Source organism: Strigops habroptila, chromosome 1 (assembly GCF_004027225.2).
Source record: "Strigops habroptila isolate Jane chromosome 1, bStrHab1.2.pri, whole genome shotgun sequence".
Classification (NCBI taxonomy): domain Eukaryota; kingdom Metazoa; phylum Chordata; class Aves; order Psittaciformes; family Psittacidae; genus Strigops; species Strigops habroptila.
The window spans coordinates 44,633,004-44,653,040 of NC_044277.2; the positions used below are offsets into that span (position 1 = coordinate 44,633,004).

General features: G+C 36.3%; 1 protein-coding gene across 4 annotated transcripts in view; it reads left to right on the forward strand.

Annotated features, from left to right (window-relative positions):
- B4GALT6 (beta-1,4-galactosyltransferase 6) overlaps positions 1-20,037 on the forward strand; it is a 33,069-nt gene that overhangs the window by 9,326 nt on the left and 3,706 nt on the right. Inside the window, exons 2-9 of one of the 4 annotated variants that reach the window (XM_032920019.1) lie at positions 1,471-1,474; positions 7,113-7,229; positions 7,602-7,715; positions 12,776-12,900; positions 13,423-13,539; positions 14,963-15,150; positions 17,799-17,921; positions 18,811-18,912. In XM_032920019.1, coding sequence (XP_032775910.1) covers positions 7,130-7,229; positions 7,602-7,715; positions 12,776-12,900; positions 13,423-13,539; positions 14,963-15,150; positions 17,799-17,921; positions 18,811-18,912 — 869 coding nt within the window. In that variant the 5' untranslated portion in view covers positions 1,471-1,474; positions 7,113-7,129. The remainder of the gene's footprint in view (positions 1-1,470; positions 1,475-7,112; positions 7,230-7,601; positions 7,716-12,775; positions 12,901-13,422; positions 13,540-14,962; positions 15,151-17,798; positions 17,922-18,810; positions 18,913-20,037) is intronic. The other 3 variants (XM_030490244.1, XM_030490253.1, XM_030490262.2) reach the window with 3 other exon arrangements.

Sequence of the window (20,037 nt, forward strand, 5' to 3'; positions counted from 1 at the left end):
GGGTCCCTGGACTCTCTATTAAGTATTTCTTATCTGAACTTTCAATTGATTTAATTTTTTTTTTACTCCCCCTTCCTTCCCCCTCCCCCCCAATCTTCCTGGCAGATCAGTGTATAGCGTTTAATGTTGCTACAGCTGTTCTCATGATAATCTTCTCACTTATTCAGTATAGGGGGTGCTAACTCTTTTTGCTAATTGCTTTGAAAGTGTTCTTGAGATAGGCCTTTTTCCTCTGTGTGTGTTTCTTTTTTTTTTTTTTTTTCCTTTCTCTTTCTTTTTTTTTTTTCCTGATAAAAACTGTATTTTAAAATTAAATTTGTGATCTCTAAATCTGTTCATCTTTTCTTCTTTGGCATTTAAGAAATCATAGTTTGTAATCACTGATCTGGTTTTGCCTTTAATTGTTCTATCGTATACTTTACTACGCTGATTGCTTCGAAGAGCATGGCACATTGTTTTGGCTTTGCTTTGGTATATGTGTACGGCATGGTAAATTACTAAGCTTCTATATAAAATTGAGTTTTGTGTTTTTTCTGTGAAGCTAAGGGATGATAAACTAATGCAGTATTGTGAGAAGTGCTTTAATTTTTGTTGTACAGCTTGGAAGGAGCTTCATTCCCTAACGGACAGTGGTCTATGAATGAGACCTTTTTCTTTAAAACAGGTACAAATAGCCCTGGGGTGAATATTTAAATAATAGGGATGATGTAAAACATTGAGCTATTTTACCATATATTTTTTATATTTTAAAAATTAATGCGTTCCCTCCCCCCAATGGTCTTGTTTTCTTTCTAACACACAAAACTATTATTAACTAGTGAGCTATAAAACTGGAGACAAAAAAATGAGCCATCTGACTTTTTTAACATCTCTCCTGAAATACAGGATGATCCCTTTAATGCCCTAACGCGCTTTCTCAGAATGAGTTTTAAATAGCATTAAACCCAAGACTTTTGATGACTGATGTGTGGCTGTGTCCCCATGATTGCTGATACAGATCTGGATCAATTGCTAGTGAAAATTTCACCTGTATTAGGTATGAGGTCATGCTCACATTGCAGGTGGATCATTGAGTATGGTATTTATTCCAAGGTGTGTCCTATATGGGTGTGCTGTTTTAGATCCTGCACTGCACTTCCCATTTGCTTACCTTGTAACCTGTGCGACAGTCCGGATTCTATATGTTTCTTGAATCAATAGTGCTGTTTCTCTCTTACCACGGACCATGTAACATGAATAAAACTAGTTCTAGGTGGTTACATTGTTAGATGTTTTCTTTGGTTAAATGTGAAATTTTGCCTTCCTGGTTTGTGCATTGCCTTGTACTTGGACAGGAGTGGTGATTGATACAAACGCAGAGAGACGATAGTGGAAGAAAATCACAGAATAGTTGAGATTGGTTAGGTCCTCTGTAGGTCTTCTGGTCTAAAGCCCCTGCTGAAGCAGGGACAACTGGAGCCAGTTGCCCAGGACGGTTTCCAAACAGCTTTTGAGTATCTCCAGGGATGGAGATTCTACAACCTCCACGAGCAACCTGGGCCAGTGCTCTGTCACCCTCACAATAACGAAGTGTTTCCTGATGTTCAGGTGAAACCTCTTGTGTTTCAGTTTGTGCCTGTTGTCTCTGGTCCTGTCACTGCTCACCCCTGAAAAGAGCCTCTCTCCGTTGTCTTTGCACCCTCCCTTCATATACATTATATACATATACACCCACCCTTTATATACATTAATATATATACACCCATTATAGATATATATTTTTTTATATATATGTAACCTTGAGCCTTCTTTAGGTTGAACAGTTCCAGCTCTCTCAGTCTTTCATCATAGGAGAGATGCTCTAGTTGCTTTGCCTTCTTCATGGCCCTTTGTTGCACTCTCTGTAGTATGTGCGTGTCTCTGTTATACTGTGGAGCCCAGAACTGGACACAGTACTGCAGGTGCAGCTTTACTAGTGCTGAGTGAGGGCTGGGAAGGATCACCTTGACCTGCTGGCAACATTGTTCCTGAAGCAGCCCAGGTTGCCATTTGCCTTTTTTGCAGCAGTGTCATATTGCTGGTTCATGTTCAACTTGGTGTCCACCAGGACCCCCAAGGCCTTTTCTGACAAGCTGCTTTCCAGCATGTACTGGTGCATGGGGTGGTTCTTCCCCAGGTGCGGGACTTTGCACTCCTCCTTGTTGAACTTCATGAGGTTCCTTTTGGCCCATTTCTCCAGCCTGTTCAAGTTTCTGTGGCATAGCAGCTACTTATACCAGTTTTATCTTGTAAAAGAACTTTGAGAGTACACTTTGCCCCACCATCCAGATCACTGGTGGAGATGTTAAACAGGACTGAACCTAGTATTGATCACTGGGGTATACTGCTAGTCACTGGCCTTATATTCATTGGGATGGTGCTCTCTTGAGCTGGAAGGAGGTGATCCTTGAATATTATCCAGCTTTCTTACTTTCTTCTTCCTTTGAGGGCCTTATCCCATGCGACTTTTCTGGACAGATCTTTGAAAAGGCCAAAGTCTGCTTTCTCGAAGTCCAGGGTTCTGAAGTTGCCTTTCCTCCTCCTTTCTGCCCTTAGGATCCTGAACGCCACCATCTCAAGGTCACTGCAGCCAAGACTGCCTTTGATCTTCACATGCCCAATGAGCTCCTCCCTCTTGGTGAGTAGGAGGTCCAGCAGAGCACCTCCCTCACTGGCTCCTCTATCACGTGTGTCAGGAAGTTACCATCAATGCACTCCAAGAAACTCCTGGTCTGCTTTTATCTGTCTGCATTGTCCCTCCAGCTGATATTGGCATGGCTGAAGTGCCCCATGAGGACTTGGGTGTTTCCATAGATGCCTTTAGAGGGCATGCTCCACTTGTTTTTCCTGGTCAGGTGGACTATAGCAGGCACCCGTTATAATGTCACCTTTAATCCTAACTCATAAATTCCCATTTGGCTTCTCTTCCATCCCCAGGCAGAGCTCCATAAAGGGTGACTCCCCTTCCTCGTTTTCCCTTCCTGTCCTCCCTAACCTGCCTGTATCCCTCTACTGCAATGCTACAGTCATGGGAGCCATCCCACTGTGCCTCTCATCCCAAGTAGTTTGTAGCCCTGGAACTGTGTACAGATCTCTAAGTCATCATGTTTATTCGCCATACTGAGTGCATATATAGGCACTTGAGGGGTACCTCAGCATGTTAAGGGTCATATTTATGACAGCATAAGTAAGGTGTGTGGAAACTTGTGCTGGGCTCAGGAAGATGGCCAGTGATGACAGCTGAAAAGAGGATTGCAGTGGAAGTCATCCAGCCCTTGGTATTCTGCTGTCAATTTTCTTCCCTCACCACACTAACAGAAAAGATGTATTTTTGTTATGCTTCTGGCCACTGTGGATTACCTTGAATGCTTTGTTGCTGTCACTGCTTGTTGATGTGACATGTGAATTATGTTATTTTTCACGGGTCTTTGATGACAGACCTGTGCCAGTAGATGAGATTTCTTTTTAGGACTAAATTAATATCTTTGATTTTTGCCTGATGCTTTTAGCTTAAGAAGTAATTAATTGGCTACTCAAGCATCTGCTAGTACCTAAGCAGCTGTTGTATGACAGTAGAATAAACTGATCAGGTCTGTACTCCTTGTAACTATGATTGTGTTGGAGACTCAGGTAGCTGGGACAAAGAGTGCACAGAAAGGAAGATTTTTTTTTTTTTTTTTTTTTTTTTTAATTGTGTTTATGTATTTGGGTAGAGCTGGATAGTGCGTTGAGAAGATCAGCCAGGAAGAGGAGGGGTTGCGTTGGGGTAGACTACAAGAATAGCCTGATGAAAACATGGCAAGGTTTGATCTTCTCGTTAGCAAGAGCAGCTCTTGAATACTTAGGCCAAAGTGGCAGCAGAATTTGCCTGGTGTGTGTGTGTGTTTGTTTTGTTTTGTTGTTTTGTTTGGGTTTTGTTTGTTTGTTTGTTTTTAATTCTGTCTTTTCACAATGCCTCCTTTTGAGAGAAATGTCTTCTCTAGCTTTGTCTCTCACAAAGTTCTTGTGTGTTCTAATTTTTCTCCTATGTCAGGAAAAGGAAGTTGTCCTTCAGCAAAGGGGAGATGCAGATGCTTTTGCAGAAAATTTGTTTTATCAAGTTGTATGTGTGCATTATCTGGACTACAGTAAGATTTTCCATAGTAATTTAGAACACTTATATGGCACTCCTGACTTTCTTTGTGGCTTTGATTGAAGTTCATAGTCTCAGTTCTGTACTGTATCATGTTCCTAAGACTTCAACAGTAACGTGTTTGAGAAGATTATTTTCTAATATTCCTTGCAGTGGCCTTCTGGAGCAAATCTTTTGTCTCAACCATTTCAGGAGCAATGCTAGAGAGTGTGCTCCTGGCTGCACAGTAATTTCTGTATCTGTGTGTGTAGTAAGTGACATCTATCTAACTGCTGAATTGTTTGCAACCAATGTGATTTAGTAGCAACCAGAAATAAATTCCCAAGGCTGATGAACATGTAGGTAGAAGAAAAAGCAGTGATCTTAAGAAAAGTAATATCAGTATCATTCTTAGGAATCCAGTTTGAAGATAGGGGCTTGTAGTGTTGTTGGTGAAAAGGAACAAGGACCATTAATGAAATGATTTATGGGCTATTAAAAAGAGGTCTAGGCATGGGTCTCTGGAGACACATGCTTTGGATTTGTGACCAAAATAGTGTTGATAAACATAATGTTTTAACTGTTGCTGCACAGTGCTTGCACAGCATGAAGGCTTTTCTGTTTTCCAGTCTGTCCCCCACAGCGAGTAGGCTGTGCATGGGCAAGAGGTTGGGAGGGGACGCAGCTGGCACAGCTGACCTCAGGTGACCAAAAAGGTATTTCATGCCATGTAATGTCTTGCTCAGCAATAAAACTGGTGAGTTGTTTTCCCCCAAAGTAGCTGTTGCCTAGGGACTGGCAGGACATCTGTCTCCTGGTGGTGAGTTTGGTTGGGTTGTTTGTTTTTGCCTTTCATCACTTTTTCCCTTCTGATTGCCTTTCCCCCATTCCACTGCAGGGCAGTAAGCAAGCAACTGGGTTGGGGCTTACCTGCCAGCTGGGTCAACACATCACACCTGATATATGTGAACTAAGGTTATGTTTCTAGAAACCTGCTGTTCTACAGTGTTACAAACTCAGGTGATCTTGGGTTTTGCTATCATGTTGAAAAGGAGATATAGCACATAATATTCCAGAGGTTATCTTTGAAATCAGTATTTACTAACTGATGTATATTAAAAATGAACATTATTTTAGTGCTGGAATATGGCGATATTGAAGAAAAGAGCTGAAGAAAGAGTAATATGTGGGGAAAAGAGAAGGGAGGATACCAGGTTATTGAAGTTTGAAGAAAGTCATTCTTGTTAATTGGAAAATTTTTTCCTATTTGAAAGGCAAAAGTCCACCTAGTTTTACTTTTAGGGAAGCCTTGAGTTTTGAAAGAATTTGTTTGAACAAATTTTGTTTGTGCTGTCTTGTGTCTAGTTGTCTTAAATCCCGGTAAGAATCATTCTTGTTGAATTTCCTATCTCTGTCATCAGGCCAAGTTTGTAGGTTTTCTGTTTGTTTCTGTTTCCGTGACCGTGGGGTGTTGGGACAACTTCAGGATCCTAGCAGCTGAGTAACATTTACACACATGTAAATTCTTGTTAACCAAAACAGGTAGTCATGCTGGCCAAGAGCCTGAGAATTACGCACCATGCATAGCAACTGACATGTTCGGAGCCCATCTTTTAAGTGATAATATTCCTTGTTTTAATTGAGGATTTCTTTGAAAGCTAGGAGAGTGTCTCCATTCATTCTCTTAAAAACAAACAAAAAATGGTAGCATTTGCAAATAATATTCCTTAAAAGGTTATGTTGATGATTGTATCTCTGTGGGTGTCAATAGTATTGTTTGCTAATGTGGTAGAATTAGTCACTGCATTTTCCTCTGGAAATGACCCAGTCCTTTGTGAACACTTCTCTGTAGCTCTAGTCTCTTTGTGTTGTGCTGTAAGAAGATACCACCTGATCTGGAGTTATTTGTGTCATGCCAGTAGTGCTGGGTCATCTAATGAAGTGGAGTTCCTGAGATAATTTTCTAACTTTCTTTAATCTCTTTAGAACAGTTTAAGACATTAATCTGTTGGGTTGTTTTTCTGGCATGCTTAGTTCTTTCCTCCAAAGCCTCAGAGCATTTCTTAGGTTAGGATGGTTACTAGTTACAGTGACCGAAGTATCTGCCAGACAAGTGGGTGCTGAACATAGGTGAAGTGACAGATGATCCCTTTGATCCTCTTTGCTACCCAGAGTAAAAACTGTTCTGTAAATGGAATTTGTCCTTCCCTTTACTTTTTGAGCTCTTTTTGTCCTGGATAGACATTTGCTTATTCGGACATAAACACAGCTTCTTCTTCAACTTACTCTTTTCTGTTTAGAACAAAGAATTGTCTTGAGATCAGATTTGGGGATTTGAGTGCAAGGCTGAGACAGAGGAATATTTTGTGCTATTATTGTTAGTGAGTCACTTAATTACTCAGATTGTTGATTTACTCACCTTTGATGCCTATAATAAATATTTCACATATAATTATCAAACATACTTTAAGATTGGCAGTGATTTGTAGCAGTTGTATAATGGAACAGCTGTTAGGAGTGAATGAATAGCAGTTTTCACTGAAAGTTGTATTAACTAATGAATAAAAAGGGGGACTATTTTATGGGGCTATTTTATATTGTCTAGTCGTTTTTTTGTCTTATATTTCTATGATGTATATGTAGATGCATATATGAGGGATGTATATACATTACCAATAAAAAAGTTTTCTTAATTCAATTGTTTCTTGGCACTGTCAGTTGCTTTTTGTAAATTAAAGAAATAAAAGTGTCATATAAGGTGTGTATTAAAATTTTATAATTTGGGGGTTTTATACAGACCTGTGGTTATTCTTTTGTTTTGTGCTGTTAGGTTTCACTTTTTGTGGATATTCATCTTGAAGGATTAATGTTCATTAGCCATGGATTCAGACATAGTAACAAATATTAAACACATTATGAACGGATGTTAATGTAAAAATACCTTGTTTTAATTAAAATTCAAAATTGCTTTTTGTTTTATCAGCAAACACGTATCTCTTTATGGTGCAAGCTCGTGGTATAATGTTGAGAGAAAATGTAAAAACAATAGGACACATGATCAGATTGTACACTAACAAAAATACTACACTGAATGGCACAGGTAAGAATATTTCTTGTTTAATTTAATTTTTAAAGGAGCTTTATGGAGGGGGAAAAAAAGGCCAGGCCTTTGTGGCATGTCTTGACTATGAAAAGCTAGACCCAAGTCTTGCTGTTCTGTAATAGAAGTGAAGGCCAAATAGTTACTGTTTATCAATTCACTTTAGTAGGAAATATTTGTCACAGCTGTAAAAAGATATCTTGATTTAATTATTGTACCTTTAGTGTAGTAATTTTTTTGTTTTGTTCTTTTTTTTAATCATGCCGCTAGGAATTTGTTACTTACGAAGTTAATGTTCTCACCTTCATGATGATATGTTACAAATTCAGTGGATAACATAGTTTCTTACAAAAATCTATTCCTCTTTTTAAGATTATCCTGAAGGAAACAATTCTAGTGACTGTGTTGCTCAAACAACAATGTATCTTCCAGAAAACTTCACTTACTCTCCTTACCAGCCTTGTCCAGAGAAGCTGCCTTACATGAGTAAGTTTTAAACTGACCTTAATGTTTGTCCAGTTAATTGGATTGTATTAAAACAAAGTACAATTATTTTTATATTAAATATGAGTGAGGATTTAAAATATATAGCAGAAAAGAATGAATAAAATGCATCTGAGAATGGACAATAATCCTTAGCAGAATTTTGCATGTAACCATTTGACTACTACAGCTTTTGGCCCCTTTGCTAATATCCTAGTATGTTTTAAATTTTATTTACAAATCATTTTACTTTCTACAAATTTATTATTAAATTGCTTTATTAATATGTAGGAATAGTCTAACTTTATTAAAAGTACCCATTCAGAGTTGCATATTTTGAGGAATAGTTAAAAATTTCTGTATTGGAAATGGTAGTCCTTATAGAGTGATTCATGAATCAGAAACTAGTTCTCAAAACTTCACCAGCTAATCAGTTACCTCAATATATGGATAACTGAACAAGATGGTGCAGTGAAGTGAGAAGTGATGGAGGTAAGAAAGTGCTAAAGCCCTGTCATAATGAAGAAGTAGTACTTGCATAACAAGCGGAAAGATGTGCTCCTCAGGAAATTTTAAAATTAAGCTTTTGAACTCAGATGTTTAAGATCCTAAGCTATTAAATGGAACTTGTTTAAGTAACCCTAATTTTATTTGTCTTTAAGCCTAGAATCTAAACTTTTAGTTGTTTTGTTTGAAGGTGTTTAGTTGCAGCAGAGTGTCAAGCAGAAATAAGAGACTGAATACTTTGGCACCATTGCTGTTTTGGTTTCCTGGGTTTTTATAAAACCTGTAATATTAGAGTTGTCCTAAGTAGCAGTATTATTTCAGTGTATGTAAAAGGTCTTATAAGCAGGTATTGCACAGTTAAAACAGTTATACAAATTGCGATTGGAAGAGTTCCTTCATGTGAGCCAGTGTCCTTAACTTGATTTAATAATATGCCTGAAATGCTGTTGGCATGGGGTTTTTTTTTTTTATCTTCTTCCTGTAGACGAAGTTTGACTTTCAAAATCATGTGGGTGTTCTTTCCTATAATATTCCTTATGTAAAAAAATAAAACTAAATTATTCCAATAGTAAATATTTTAGCTACTTTGTGAAACATACAAAAAGTTTGAAAAATGTCCACTCTGGATAACCAGAGAAACAAGAATAATGGTTATGATGATTGAAAAATTAATATAAATCAGTACTTTTAATGAAGCTTTCAAGAGTTGAATTCTGCTAGATTAGTTAGTTCAAAACTGTATTGGCTTCTGCTACCTGTTTTACTTGTGTATTAGTCTGCTGTCTAGGAGAGGAGGGATGAGGCAAGTTAGAAGGTACTAAGGTACATTAGTAGGTCAGACCTACTTATAGCATATTAAGGTACCTTAGTAGGTCAGCCTACTTATCGCATGTTGTCTTAAATCATTGGTGCAGATTTGTCAGCACTGAAGGTATTTAGAATTGCCGGAGTAGGGATGCATTCTACTCTGCCATCCTTGCTATCAACCACTTTGGCTATATGTAATTCTACCAGAATTTGCCTATAGGTCTCCTTATTGCTGCTCTCTCTCCTGTGTTTTTTTTGGTTTTTTGTTTTGTCTTGGTTTTGGGTTTTTTTGTTTTGTTTTGTTTTTTTTGTTTTGTTTTTTTGTTTTATAATAACCTCCTTGTACTTATTCTCTCCTGCTTAATTTGAGAAATTGTAATGTTAATAGAAAATAATTCACCAGTTACTCTTGCTGTTCTGCAAAGAAATGTGTGTCTCACCCTTTGGTTTTCATGTATACCTTCTTAATCATCATCTGTGTGTTTAATTATAATCTAAATAAAGCTTCTCTGAAGGTTATTTAATGCAATGAAATGTTGTAGGTTATTTTGAGATAGCAAGGGAAGAAAGCTTTTCAAATGATGTATATTTTGACCCGCTTAATAGCTTAAAGTTACTATAGAAGTCGACTACTCTTCTTTACATCAACTTGACAAATTTGTATCATGAAAGGAGTATGGTAAAACTGTGTTTTGTCCCAAATACATGCACTCTTAAAATAGGACCAACTAGTGCTAGTGCTTTTGTTAGTGACTCAGTCTTTTAGTTTGTAACCCACTGGTTGAGCACTGCTGTGCTAGTTCATAAGCAAGACACCTCTACTTCAAGATAGAAGCAGTACAAACCAGCTTTAATCAGCGTAATTTTAATACTGACTAGAGAGGTAAACGGAAAGCAGATTAGTTTTTCAGTTATATGAAATAAAACCCTCCTGTTAAGGATTTTTAAGCAGTCACTTCACAGTTTGTCTAACAACTAGCTCTGAATGAGCTATAATAAATATAACATCCAGCTCTTTTACTTTGCTCACTTCAGCACGCTGAGGTTGAATATACCTAAACCATTTAAAATAGATATTAGAAAAGTTTATTTTGTATTTTAAAAAAAAAAAGTCATCGATGGAGGAAGTTCTGCTGTCTCCAGAAGTAGTATGTTCTACTGTTCTGTTCACTGAATAGTTAAGCTTTTCCCAATACTCAACCTGCATTTACTTTTTTCTTTTTTTCCTCCTGCAAGTAAGTCAGATTTCTTCTTGCCCTTCTTGATGCTTCGGAAAAAGTTGGTTGCCATCTATGTACCAAATTATTCTGTCTTGAAAAGACTTATGTCTTTGTCAGTCTCTTCCTTTGCAGATAAACCAGTAATTTTGGCCTTTCTAGACATAGTTTCTAAAGCTCTTGTCATCCTTGGTTTTTGTACTGTAGACTTTCTCTAATTGGATTTCCTTTTGGAACATCATAACTGGCTAAAACCCTGGTTATAAAACAAGCTAGTAATTACCTTCTCTGTTTTTCATATAACAGCAGTTAATGTATTCCAGAATGAGATTTGCCATTTTGTGCAATTGCATTACAGTTTATTGTCTCATATTAATAGGCAATCCATTATAAACCATCAAAATATGTTTCTGCATACTGCAGTATACCAGCTATTTCCTGGTTTGTGTGTATGCTTCATTTCTCTTTCAGTAGCAATCCATACTTTTTAAAAAATTAATTTCACTCTGGATTTCAGCATGTATCTGATTTGTTGAAATTATTATGTTTTCTGTTCTTCAAACTCCTTTCTGCTTCCATTTTTTTGTGGAATGCATAAATATGTTTTACTGCAGCATGCTGGACATTGATTAGAAGTAGTGAATAGTAAGCCCAGATATTTACTGAGATGCCGCCTTTTCCCCTCCACCAAAGCCAGGGAAATACTGCTAGGTTCTGTTCACCCATCTCCTGTGTACTTTTCATAGTACCAAGTTTTCACTTTACTACAGGTAATTTTTAAACAGTCTGGAGTGAATTTCATCATGTCCCATAAAGTTAGAAGCCACCTGCCTTATACAAATACTGTTTTACCAGTCCTCCTGTTTTGCTTTGTTTTGTTTTTTTTTTTGATTTAAACTCTGTAAGCATCTGATAGCATCTGAACTTTTCTTAGGAGACTAAGGCACCCGAGTCCTTTGCATCATGTGTTATTTGCCTCCTTTTCTGGTGTAGTAATTGACCTTCATTCATCTTTATTTTCCAATTAGATTCTATAAACTGAAAGGCTCTTATTGCTTCTCTGTCTCTTGGTAGTTGAAATTGATTTAGTGATCTATTTACTTTTTGAAATTTAATTTGTACATGTTTATACTCTATATACTTGTCCTTTGTTGATTGCCATTATTTCTACTTTTTGTAACATTTCTTTTTCAGGTTATTGAAGAGTTTCAGGTACAACCATAATGCTAATCCAGCTTGCTTATTTATTTATCTGCTCTGTAGGATTAGCTTGTTCTGGTATATATTTATACCAGTGTTCAAATCTGTTCTTAGAAGACATTCTCCTTATTGTGCTGTTCTTGATCCCTTTTTTTTTTTTTTGTATCATTTTCCTTTTTTTTTAAAGTTACATTTTGCATTTATGAGTATTTCTACGTTTAATCACATCCCAAACTAAAATAGCTTTTTCAGTATTTCTGACTTCTGAAAACAACAGTTATTCCTAATATGCTCCAAATATGTCAACCTTTCCAAAAGATATAGAGAGCTAGTCAATTCGTTGTTACAACATGAAGTAATCTTTGGACACATGAAGGACCTTTGGGATGCAGGCACAGGGGAGAAAAGTGGAGTAATTTCTTTTGCTGACTTTAAAATTCCAACCATTCCTGAAAGACTTAAATTTTTAGACAAAAGTAAGTAGAATATTTTATGGTGTCTGTCAGATAGCTATTGCAAGTTTTTTATTTGATGATCTAGCATAGTAGTTGCTGAAGAGCAACTTGAGCTTCTGGTTAATTAGTATAACTACTCTTTTCCCCAAATTTTCTTGATTCCTTCTGCTTTGGAGGGCGTTTACTATGAATCATCATTTCCAGTTTTGAAATTTATACACATGTATAAGCTAATGAGCAACAACTCTTAGCTATCAACTAAGTATTTTTCTCGTAATAAGTAGTAACCTGATTTTTTTGCTACCATATTGAGGTCATTATTCAATATATTATTGAATTCCACTGTCATCAGTAGCCATTTGCAAATGCTTTTTCCATTGGGCTAAGTTGTTTTGATGCAGACAGTGGTGAATTAGTGCATGAAGGCTGTACATACAATGTGTGTAATTATTTAGAATTTAAGTTGAGGAAGTTTGTGGAGTGTTGTGTTGGTGCATTTTCATTTTTTGTGGAAGTGCAGGTAGGAAGACACCAAGGATTTGACCATTAGTTCAGTAGTGCAGATGATGTGGAATTGTTAACAGTGGTACTTGAAACGTGACTCTGTAATAAATACAAAATTCAAATTACTTTTCATGTTCTATGTCCTCTGAAAGGAGTATTTTGCTGGTAGGGTCTATTGAAAGAATGTTTATATTGGGAAATACTAAAATTTATTCTGTAAAATCTGAATATTAAGAGCATAGAATAAATCGTTTCTTTTTTTATCTGTAAGTAATGTAACTACAAATTTCTCATGCTATTTATCTGTGATATACATTGTAGTGTTAGATCTGATGTCTTAATTCAAATTAAATTTTTTTTTTCCTCTATTAAGGAGGCCTTATAGATGTCAATATGAGTGAAATTAGTTTTGATGAAATTCAGCAACTGTTTTCAAAAGATTTAGACATTAAACCAGGAGGACACTGGAAGCCAAAAGACTGTAAGCCAAGATGGAAGGTGAGATGCTGTTGGGTTATTTTTGTTGTTTTTTTCTTTTTCTGTTGGTGTATAAGAATAGTTTACCATTGCAAGCACTCAGTCTTCTACTGCTATGTATTTTAGACAATATGTTGTACGTTATAATATATGTATTATACTATCTGTGCTCAAGAAGAGACTAAAACTTGAAGAAAACTTGAAATGGATTGTGAAGAACGTCTAAAGGTTCATTAACTGTTGTTAATAAACATTTTATCATATGGATGCAATCTTGTCCTGTGTGTATGTTGCTTAAAGTATAATTAAAAGCAAGTTAATTAAAAGGGAAGTCTTATTTATATTTTACTCAGATTTTTTTTTAATTGTTTGAGCTAAATTCCAACATGCTTTCCTACTGGGAATGAATGTTTAAAACACAGAGACAATTTAAATGTAAAAGTTGAAAAGCCTGTGTACGCCATGGGAAACTTGATCTGTATTGAAACATTGAAATTTAAAAATGCTAATACATTAGCCTAATATATATCTGATTTTTTGAAGGTGGCAATCCTTATTCCTTTTCGGAATCGCCATGAGCATCTTCCAATTTTTTTCCGTCATCTAATACCTATGTTGCAGAAGCAGCGGCTGGAATTTGCCTTCTATGTTGTTGAACAGGTAACAGCATTTTCTTGAAAAGTTACTCTTCAAGATTCCTCGCTGAAGGGGATTTGATGTTTTTTACAAGATTTGGATGAATCCAGAATTTAAAAATTACGCTGCTGTTCTAATCCTTTGAATGAAAAAGGAAGGTTCAGCTCCAGTCCCAAATTTAAGCAATGGCCAGATACATACCGCTTTTCTTCAAATATAGGCTAACATTTTATAGGTGATAACACATCCTCTTTGAATCTATTGTCTTTGTATGTATTCAAGGACAAAAAAATGGGTCTATATCTGGCTGGCAACTGGTCACCAATGGTGTTCTTCAGTGCTCAATTAGAGGGATAGTTCTGTTCAGTATACTTACCAACAGTCTGGATGAAGTTGTTGAATGCAACATTAGCAAGTTTGCTGATGATACCAAACTGGGAGGTGCTGTTGACTCTCTCTAGGGGTGGAATGCCTTGCAGAGGGATCTAGATAGATTGGAGCATTGGGCAATGATTGGTTTAACTCGTCAAAATGCTGGATTCTGCACCTAGGATGGAGTAAAGCTGGGCACAACTATAAGCTGGGAGAGGAGTGGCTGGAGAGCAGTGCTGCAGAAAGGGATCTGGGGGTGCTCACTGACAACAGGCTTAATGTGAGCCAGCAGCGTGCCCTGGCTGCCAAGAGGTCAAACCACTCCCTGGGGTGCATGAAACACAACAGAACCAGCCAGTCAAAGAAGGTGATTATCCCATTGTATTCAGCATTGGTGCAGCCTCATTTTGAGTACTCTGTGCAGTTCTGGGCCCCACAATTCATGAAGGATGTGAAAGTCCCTGAATGCCTCCAGAGGAGGAAAGTAACAAAGCTGGTGACAGGGCTGGAAACATGTCCTGTGAGGAGTGGCTAAGGACTCTGGGCTTGTCTAGTTTGGAGAAAAGGAGGTTGAGGGGTGACTTCATTGTTGTCTACAGCTTCCTGAGGAGGAGAAGGGAGGGGTGATATCTTCTCCCTGGGATCCAGTGACAAGACATGTAGGAATGCCTCAAAGCTGAGAGTAGGTTCTTTCCAACTGAAATAGTCTATTTTATTCTAGTTGACTGTTTCAACAAGTAACAAAGTGTAGTGTTTCTTTCTTAGTTTGTATCAGTATTTCTTTAACTTGTAGTTTCATGATATGTTAATCCAAACCACCCATGTTTTGATACTTCAGAGTTACTAGTGCTGTAAGTTGCTAGCGCTGTTACATTTTGTGTAAAAGGGGAGAACAATACAGTTGATGTAGTTGATGCTAGCCAGAGCTATAGATCTGCTTAGCTAGAGGGATAACAGCCATCTTTGCCAATGTTTTTCTTTTTTTGCGTGTGTGGTAGAGAATATATTTCTCATAGTGTTGAAATTTTGTCTCTTTCTTCTTGATTCTTGCCATGTCTCCGTTTTCTGTTTGAAGACAGGTACGCAACCTTTTAATCGTGCAATGCTCTTTAATGTTGGCTTCAAAGAGGCTATGAAGGATGCTGTCTGGGATTGCATAATATTTCACGATGTGGATCACTTACCTGAAAATGACCGAAATTATTATGGATGTGGAGAAATGCCACGCCATTTTGCAGCAAAGCTGGACAAATACATGTACATGTAAGTAATTAGCTTTATTCTTGTTTCTTAAAGACCCAGAAACATTCTTAAAGTGTGTATGAATTTTGTGACAGGATACACAGTAGGTGAAACCAATAAAACAGCCTCCTACTACATATATGAATATGTAGTTATTAAAGGAAGATTTAAGTTTAGTGTCTACATTTGATATGTTGCTAATTTGAAGATATTTATAATTATCAGTGTTGAACTTGCAGTGAGGTTGACTGTATGTAAGTCTATGTATGTCAGGGGGGAAAAACTTGCTTATTAGGAATCTTCTCTGGTAACATGAGCTTTTGCAGTGGTTGTTAACAAAAATAGGGAGATAATCTTCAGCAAAATACTACAGGAAAAGTGTCTTCATTTTCTTATGAATATACAAATTATTTCTGCTTTATACTTTTTTAAACAGGTTATTTTCTTACTGCTAGGACATTTCGTATTTTGTATTCAGTCTCTATTGAAATTTGATGAATATCGTGAGTCCTAATGTTTTGTTATTTTCTATACTTCTGCCATTTTACATTAAGGATGTTTCATTTGCTTTTTAACATTCTGCTATCTCATGACACTCTTCCAGTCACTTCACATAAAGCTGTAGCTTATTGCTTGTTAGATGTGCGTATTTGCCATCCTGAAAATTTATTTGTGAAATTGATCAACTTGACAACTTGGTCAACCTGACAGATCAAAAGCAAAGCACTGAAAACATGACACCTTTTGGACTCCAGTTTGTCAGTCAATTGGCAGTCAAACCTGTAAAGATTTTATATGTATTGAAAAATATCTAAATTAAACATAAAAATCTGTATTTACTTAATACTTTCTGTATTGACATATATATTAGAAAAATTTATAAAATGTCTAAATAGATAAAGATTTACAAAAGATGTTTATGAAAATAAATGTAGGCAATAATACGTATTTATAAAGTATAAAAATAAATACATATTTATGTATATATACAAAAAGTGCTCGTGCACCACACACACGTACATGCATATATGCGAATAGAAACCTCAAACAGTTCCACTAACTGTCATACTCTGGTAGTTTTTATTTTTGGTTGATGGGTTGGTTTTGGGTTGTTGGTGTTTTTGTTGGTTGGGACATTTTTGGGAGGGGGGTATATGTTTTGGTTTCAGGGTGTGGGATGTATCTGGGTTTTTAGAACACCTGTTATTTCAGTTGAATAGGGATATATAGTAACAACCTTCCCTGAAAACTACTAAGATTTGGTTGAACCCTGTGTTTCCATGGAGGTCAGAAATTACGTGACTGTGTATTTCTTTTTCTTTCCCCTTGCATTCTGGAGTTATTTGTCCTTCAGTATGGCAATTGTGTCCTGAGCAATGGTAAATCTTTTTGTAGATAGTCCTAACTTCTTGAAGGTTCCAGGTTTGGAAGCATCTCCTGAGAAAGATGTTTGATTACTTCTATTTGATGAAATTGTGTGCTGTTTCTGAAAGGAGGAACACATTTTACTGTGGCAGCTTCTAGGTTAAGGATGCAAGTCAATATTAATAGAAGTAAATATAGATACTTATATTATTTTTTTATTTTTTTTTTTTTTAGATTGAGAATGTGTTTTGAGGACTGGAAGTCACATTTCCTGTGCCTTAGTATGTTATGTTATGTAGCTATAGTGTCTATTCATGTTGGCCAACTGCTTATTATTTAATCATAGAATCATAGAGTGGTTTGGGTTGGAAGGGACCTTAAAGATCATCTAGTTCCAACTCCCCTGTCATGGGCAGGGGCACCTTCCACTAGACCAGGATGCTCAAAGCCCTGTCCAACCTGACCTTGAACACTGCCAGAGATGGGGCAGCCACAGCTTTTATGGGGAACCTGTTTCAGTGTCTCACCACCCTCACAGTGAATAATGTTTTCCTAATGTCTAATCTAAATATCCCCTCTGTCAGCTTAAAGCCATTACATCTTGTCCTATTACTCCATGCCCTCGTAAAAAGTCCCTCTCCAGATTTCTTGTAGGCTTAATAATATGTGTTAGGAAATACTGTACGCTTACTGACAAAAAACCCACCAAAAAAAACAAAAAAAACAAACCCAAAGCTAAACCAACATGCCTATACATCCTTTTGGTTCAAAAGTTCTAAAACCTGGAAAATTGTTTCTCAAATAAGTATGCATTTCACTGTGGTTAAACATGTACTGTTAAAATGTTCCCCTTGAGTTTTAACAGTCCTGTAGGATATAGTTATGAATTAAAATTACTGAATTGATGCATTATTGATTGTAATTTTTTCAGTTGATCAGAGACATTGGGTTTTTTTCAGTTGAATAGTGTTAAAATACAATATTTTGAGAGCTTCACTTCACAGTTCAGCTATGGGTCTAAATCAGCCATCTGAAATATGATAAATTCTGTTTCATGTGGTGATACTGATTTGAGCTAGTTTAAGAGTAGCTTGTATGCAAATCAGACAGTACTGCAAACATTTTGTTCAACTTCCGTGTATCTTAATGTCAGTGATCTGTGAATCAGTTTTGCTTAGTAAATACATTCAGCGCCTGTTCATGTCCTTAGCTTGGGATTCTTGTTTTTTTGAAAGGTAATGTTTAAAGAGAGGGCTACCTAACTAAGTTCAGCTAATAATACAGAATTTGTCTTTTGTTTTCAGTCTTCCATACAATGAGTTCTTCGGTGGTGTAAGTGGCCTGACAGTGGAACAATTCAAGAAGATCAATGGGTTTCCAAATGCCTTTTGGGGATGGGGTGGAGAAGATGACGATCTTTGGAACAGGTGAATGCTCAGTGCTTACATCTTTCTCATTATTCTGTGCAATCCACTCTTTGAGAGCTATTAGGTGTTGTGGCTTTGTTTCTGTCAGATGTTACCTTTTTACAATTTGTTTTAGATGAACAAATTCTAACACTTTTAAAGAATTCACTTTAAAAATATCGGAACATACCATTTGAAGAGATAAGTAAGATGTTCTTTTTTCTTGGCCTGGGGATAGTTAATGGGCTTTTATGAGACAGATCTTGTAACAAATAATGGAATAAACAACAGATATCAGATATTTAATATCATTCCTTCTAGTCTTCTGTGCACTGCTTTGATTTTAATTTACATCTCTCTTGCTCCTGGTATTATGGAATACCATCCCACAGACATGTAGAGTAAGCATGAGTTCAAGTATCTTAGGAGCAGTATTGGAAAGAGGGGTTAATTTGTGACTATTAATAGACACAAATTGGACAATGAACAACAATGCTCACTGTATTACTAACTTCTTACAGCAAACAAGTGTAAAATGTTCCAGTTGAGCTGTTGAAATCAAGTGACTTCGTGAGTTTATATATAAAGAGAGATTTTAAAGGAAGGGTTTGAATTTTTTTTATTCTTTTTTCCTGACTTTTTTAATATTTTTATGCTGTTGTGCTTTAAGAACAAAGCAGGAAATAATAAATATGAAATAATAATATTATTATTATTTCACACTTCATTGGTTTTTGACAGCTTTTTTGGTTGTTGGGTTAGGAATGTTTTGGGTATTTTAGGTAGAGAATGTCAGTGAATGCAAAGACTTAGCTTTAAAAGATTTGCTGTGCGTTTTTCACATTTGCTATAACTTTTAAAAACATCTTTTTGCTACTCTTCAGAAAAATGTTTATGTATTGTACCCCAGGGTTCACTATGCTGGATACAATGTAACAAGACCAGAAGGAGATTTAGGGAAATACAAATCCATTCCTCATCATCACAGAGGTGAAGTCCAGTTTTTAGGACGGTAAGAAAAACAGAAAACTGTTCAAATGCTAGAGCTAAAGATGTAAAATTTTTTCTTACACATATAGAAATCTTCCACAAGTACAAATAAACAGTGCTTATCAGTGGTGTTCCATCTTTAATGCTAAACTTTGTGTTTTCTTAGACATATTGTTTGCTGTTCAGATATTTCTTATTTAACCATGAGAGAGACTGAATTTGTGTGTCAGGAGATATCATCATAATCTTTGATGCAGAATGTTATTGTTCCTTAATAGCTTGGGCATTAGTGCTGGCAGGGCTCCATCAGCTGGTTAATTTGGATATTCTGCAAAAGGAAGCAGTGCGTCTAGGGAAAATCACTCTTGTGTGAAAACAGGCTTTAAAACTCCTGAAGGATTGGTTTCTTCCATCATATTTCATTCTTTTCTGAGAGACTTTCTTTCCATTTCCTGCTTATATTGACATGAACTTTTTCTTTTGGGGGTTCCTTTCTTTTTCTACAAAGATACAAAAACCACTTTAACTGGCCAGTAGATTCTGGCTGCCCTACCTTGGAATAGCATCTAGAATGCAGCAGATGAGCTACACCTAAAAATTAGCATGTGAAAGCAAAATAAAGGGTTTACAGTGTGTTTTTTCAGATAATTGGAAGTACTGCTCAGTTCGGTTAACAATGGGTGTCTCCTTCTGGAAACATCTTTATTTTCTGCTTTATTCATAATTTAAAATAAAGGCAGGTACAGTAGACATGAGTAAATATGTGATACAGAACTAAAATTATATGTATGTAATCTGGGGAAGGGGAACTCTGTTTTTTTTTAATCACCTCGAATTTAGGTGTTTGCAAATGCAGGAGTCTCAAGAATGAAATCAAGAACAATTCCAACTTTTAAGCTTATAGTGTTGAACAGTAACAGTTCCTAGATATTCTCTGGGCACTATAGTTGAGTTTTATAACAAAAGAACATGAAGAAATTGAATGTGCTTTAAAAATCCATTTAGTTTGGGACTAAAAAAAGTATACATATTGAATTCCTTTGTTATTTAGTCTTAATGTTAACTTGTATATGTGAACATAAAATCTCACTATATTAAAAAACCAAAGTGACTTCTTTTAAAACTTAGGCAATTTTGTAATTTCAAG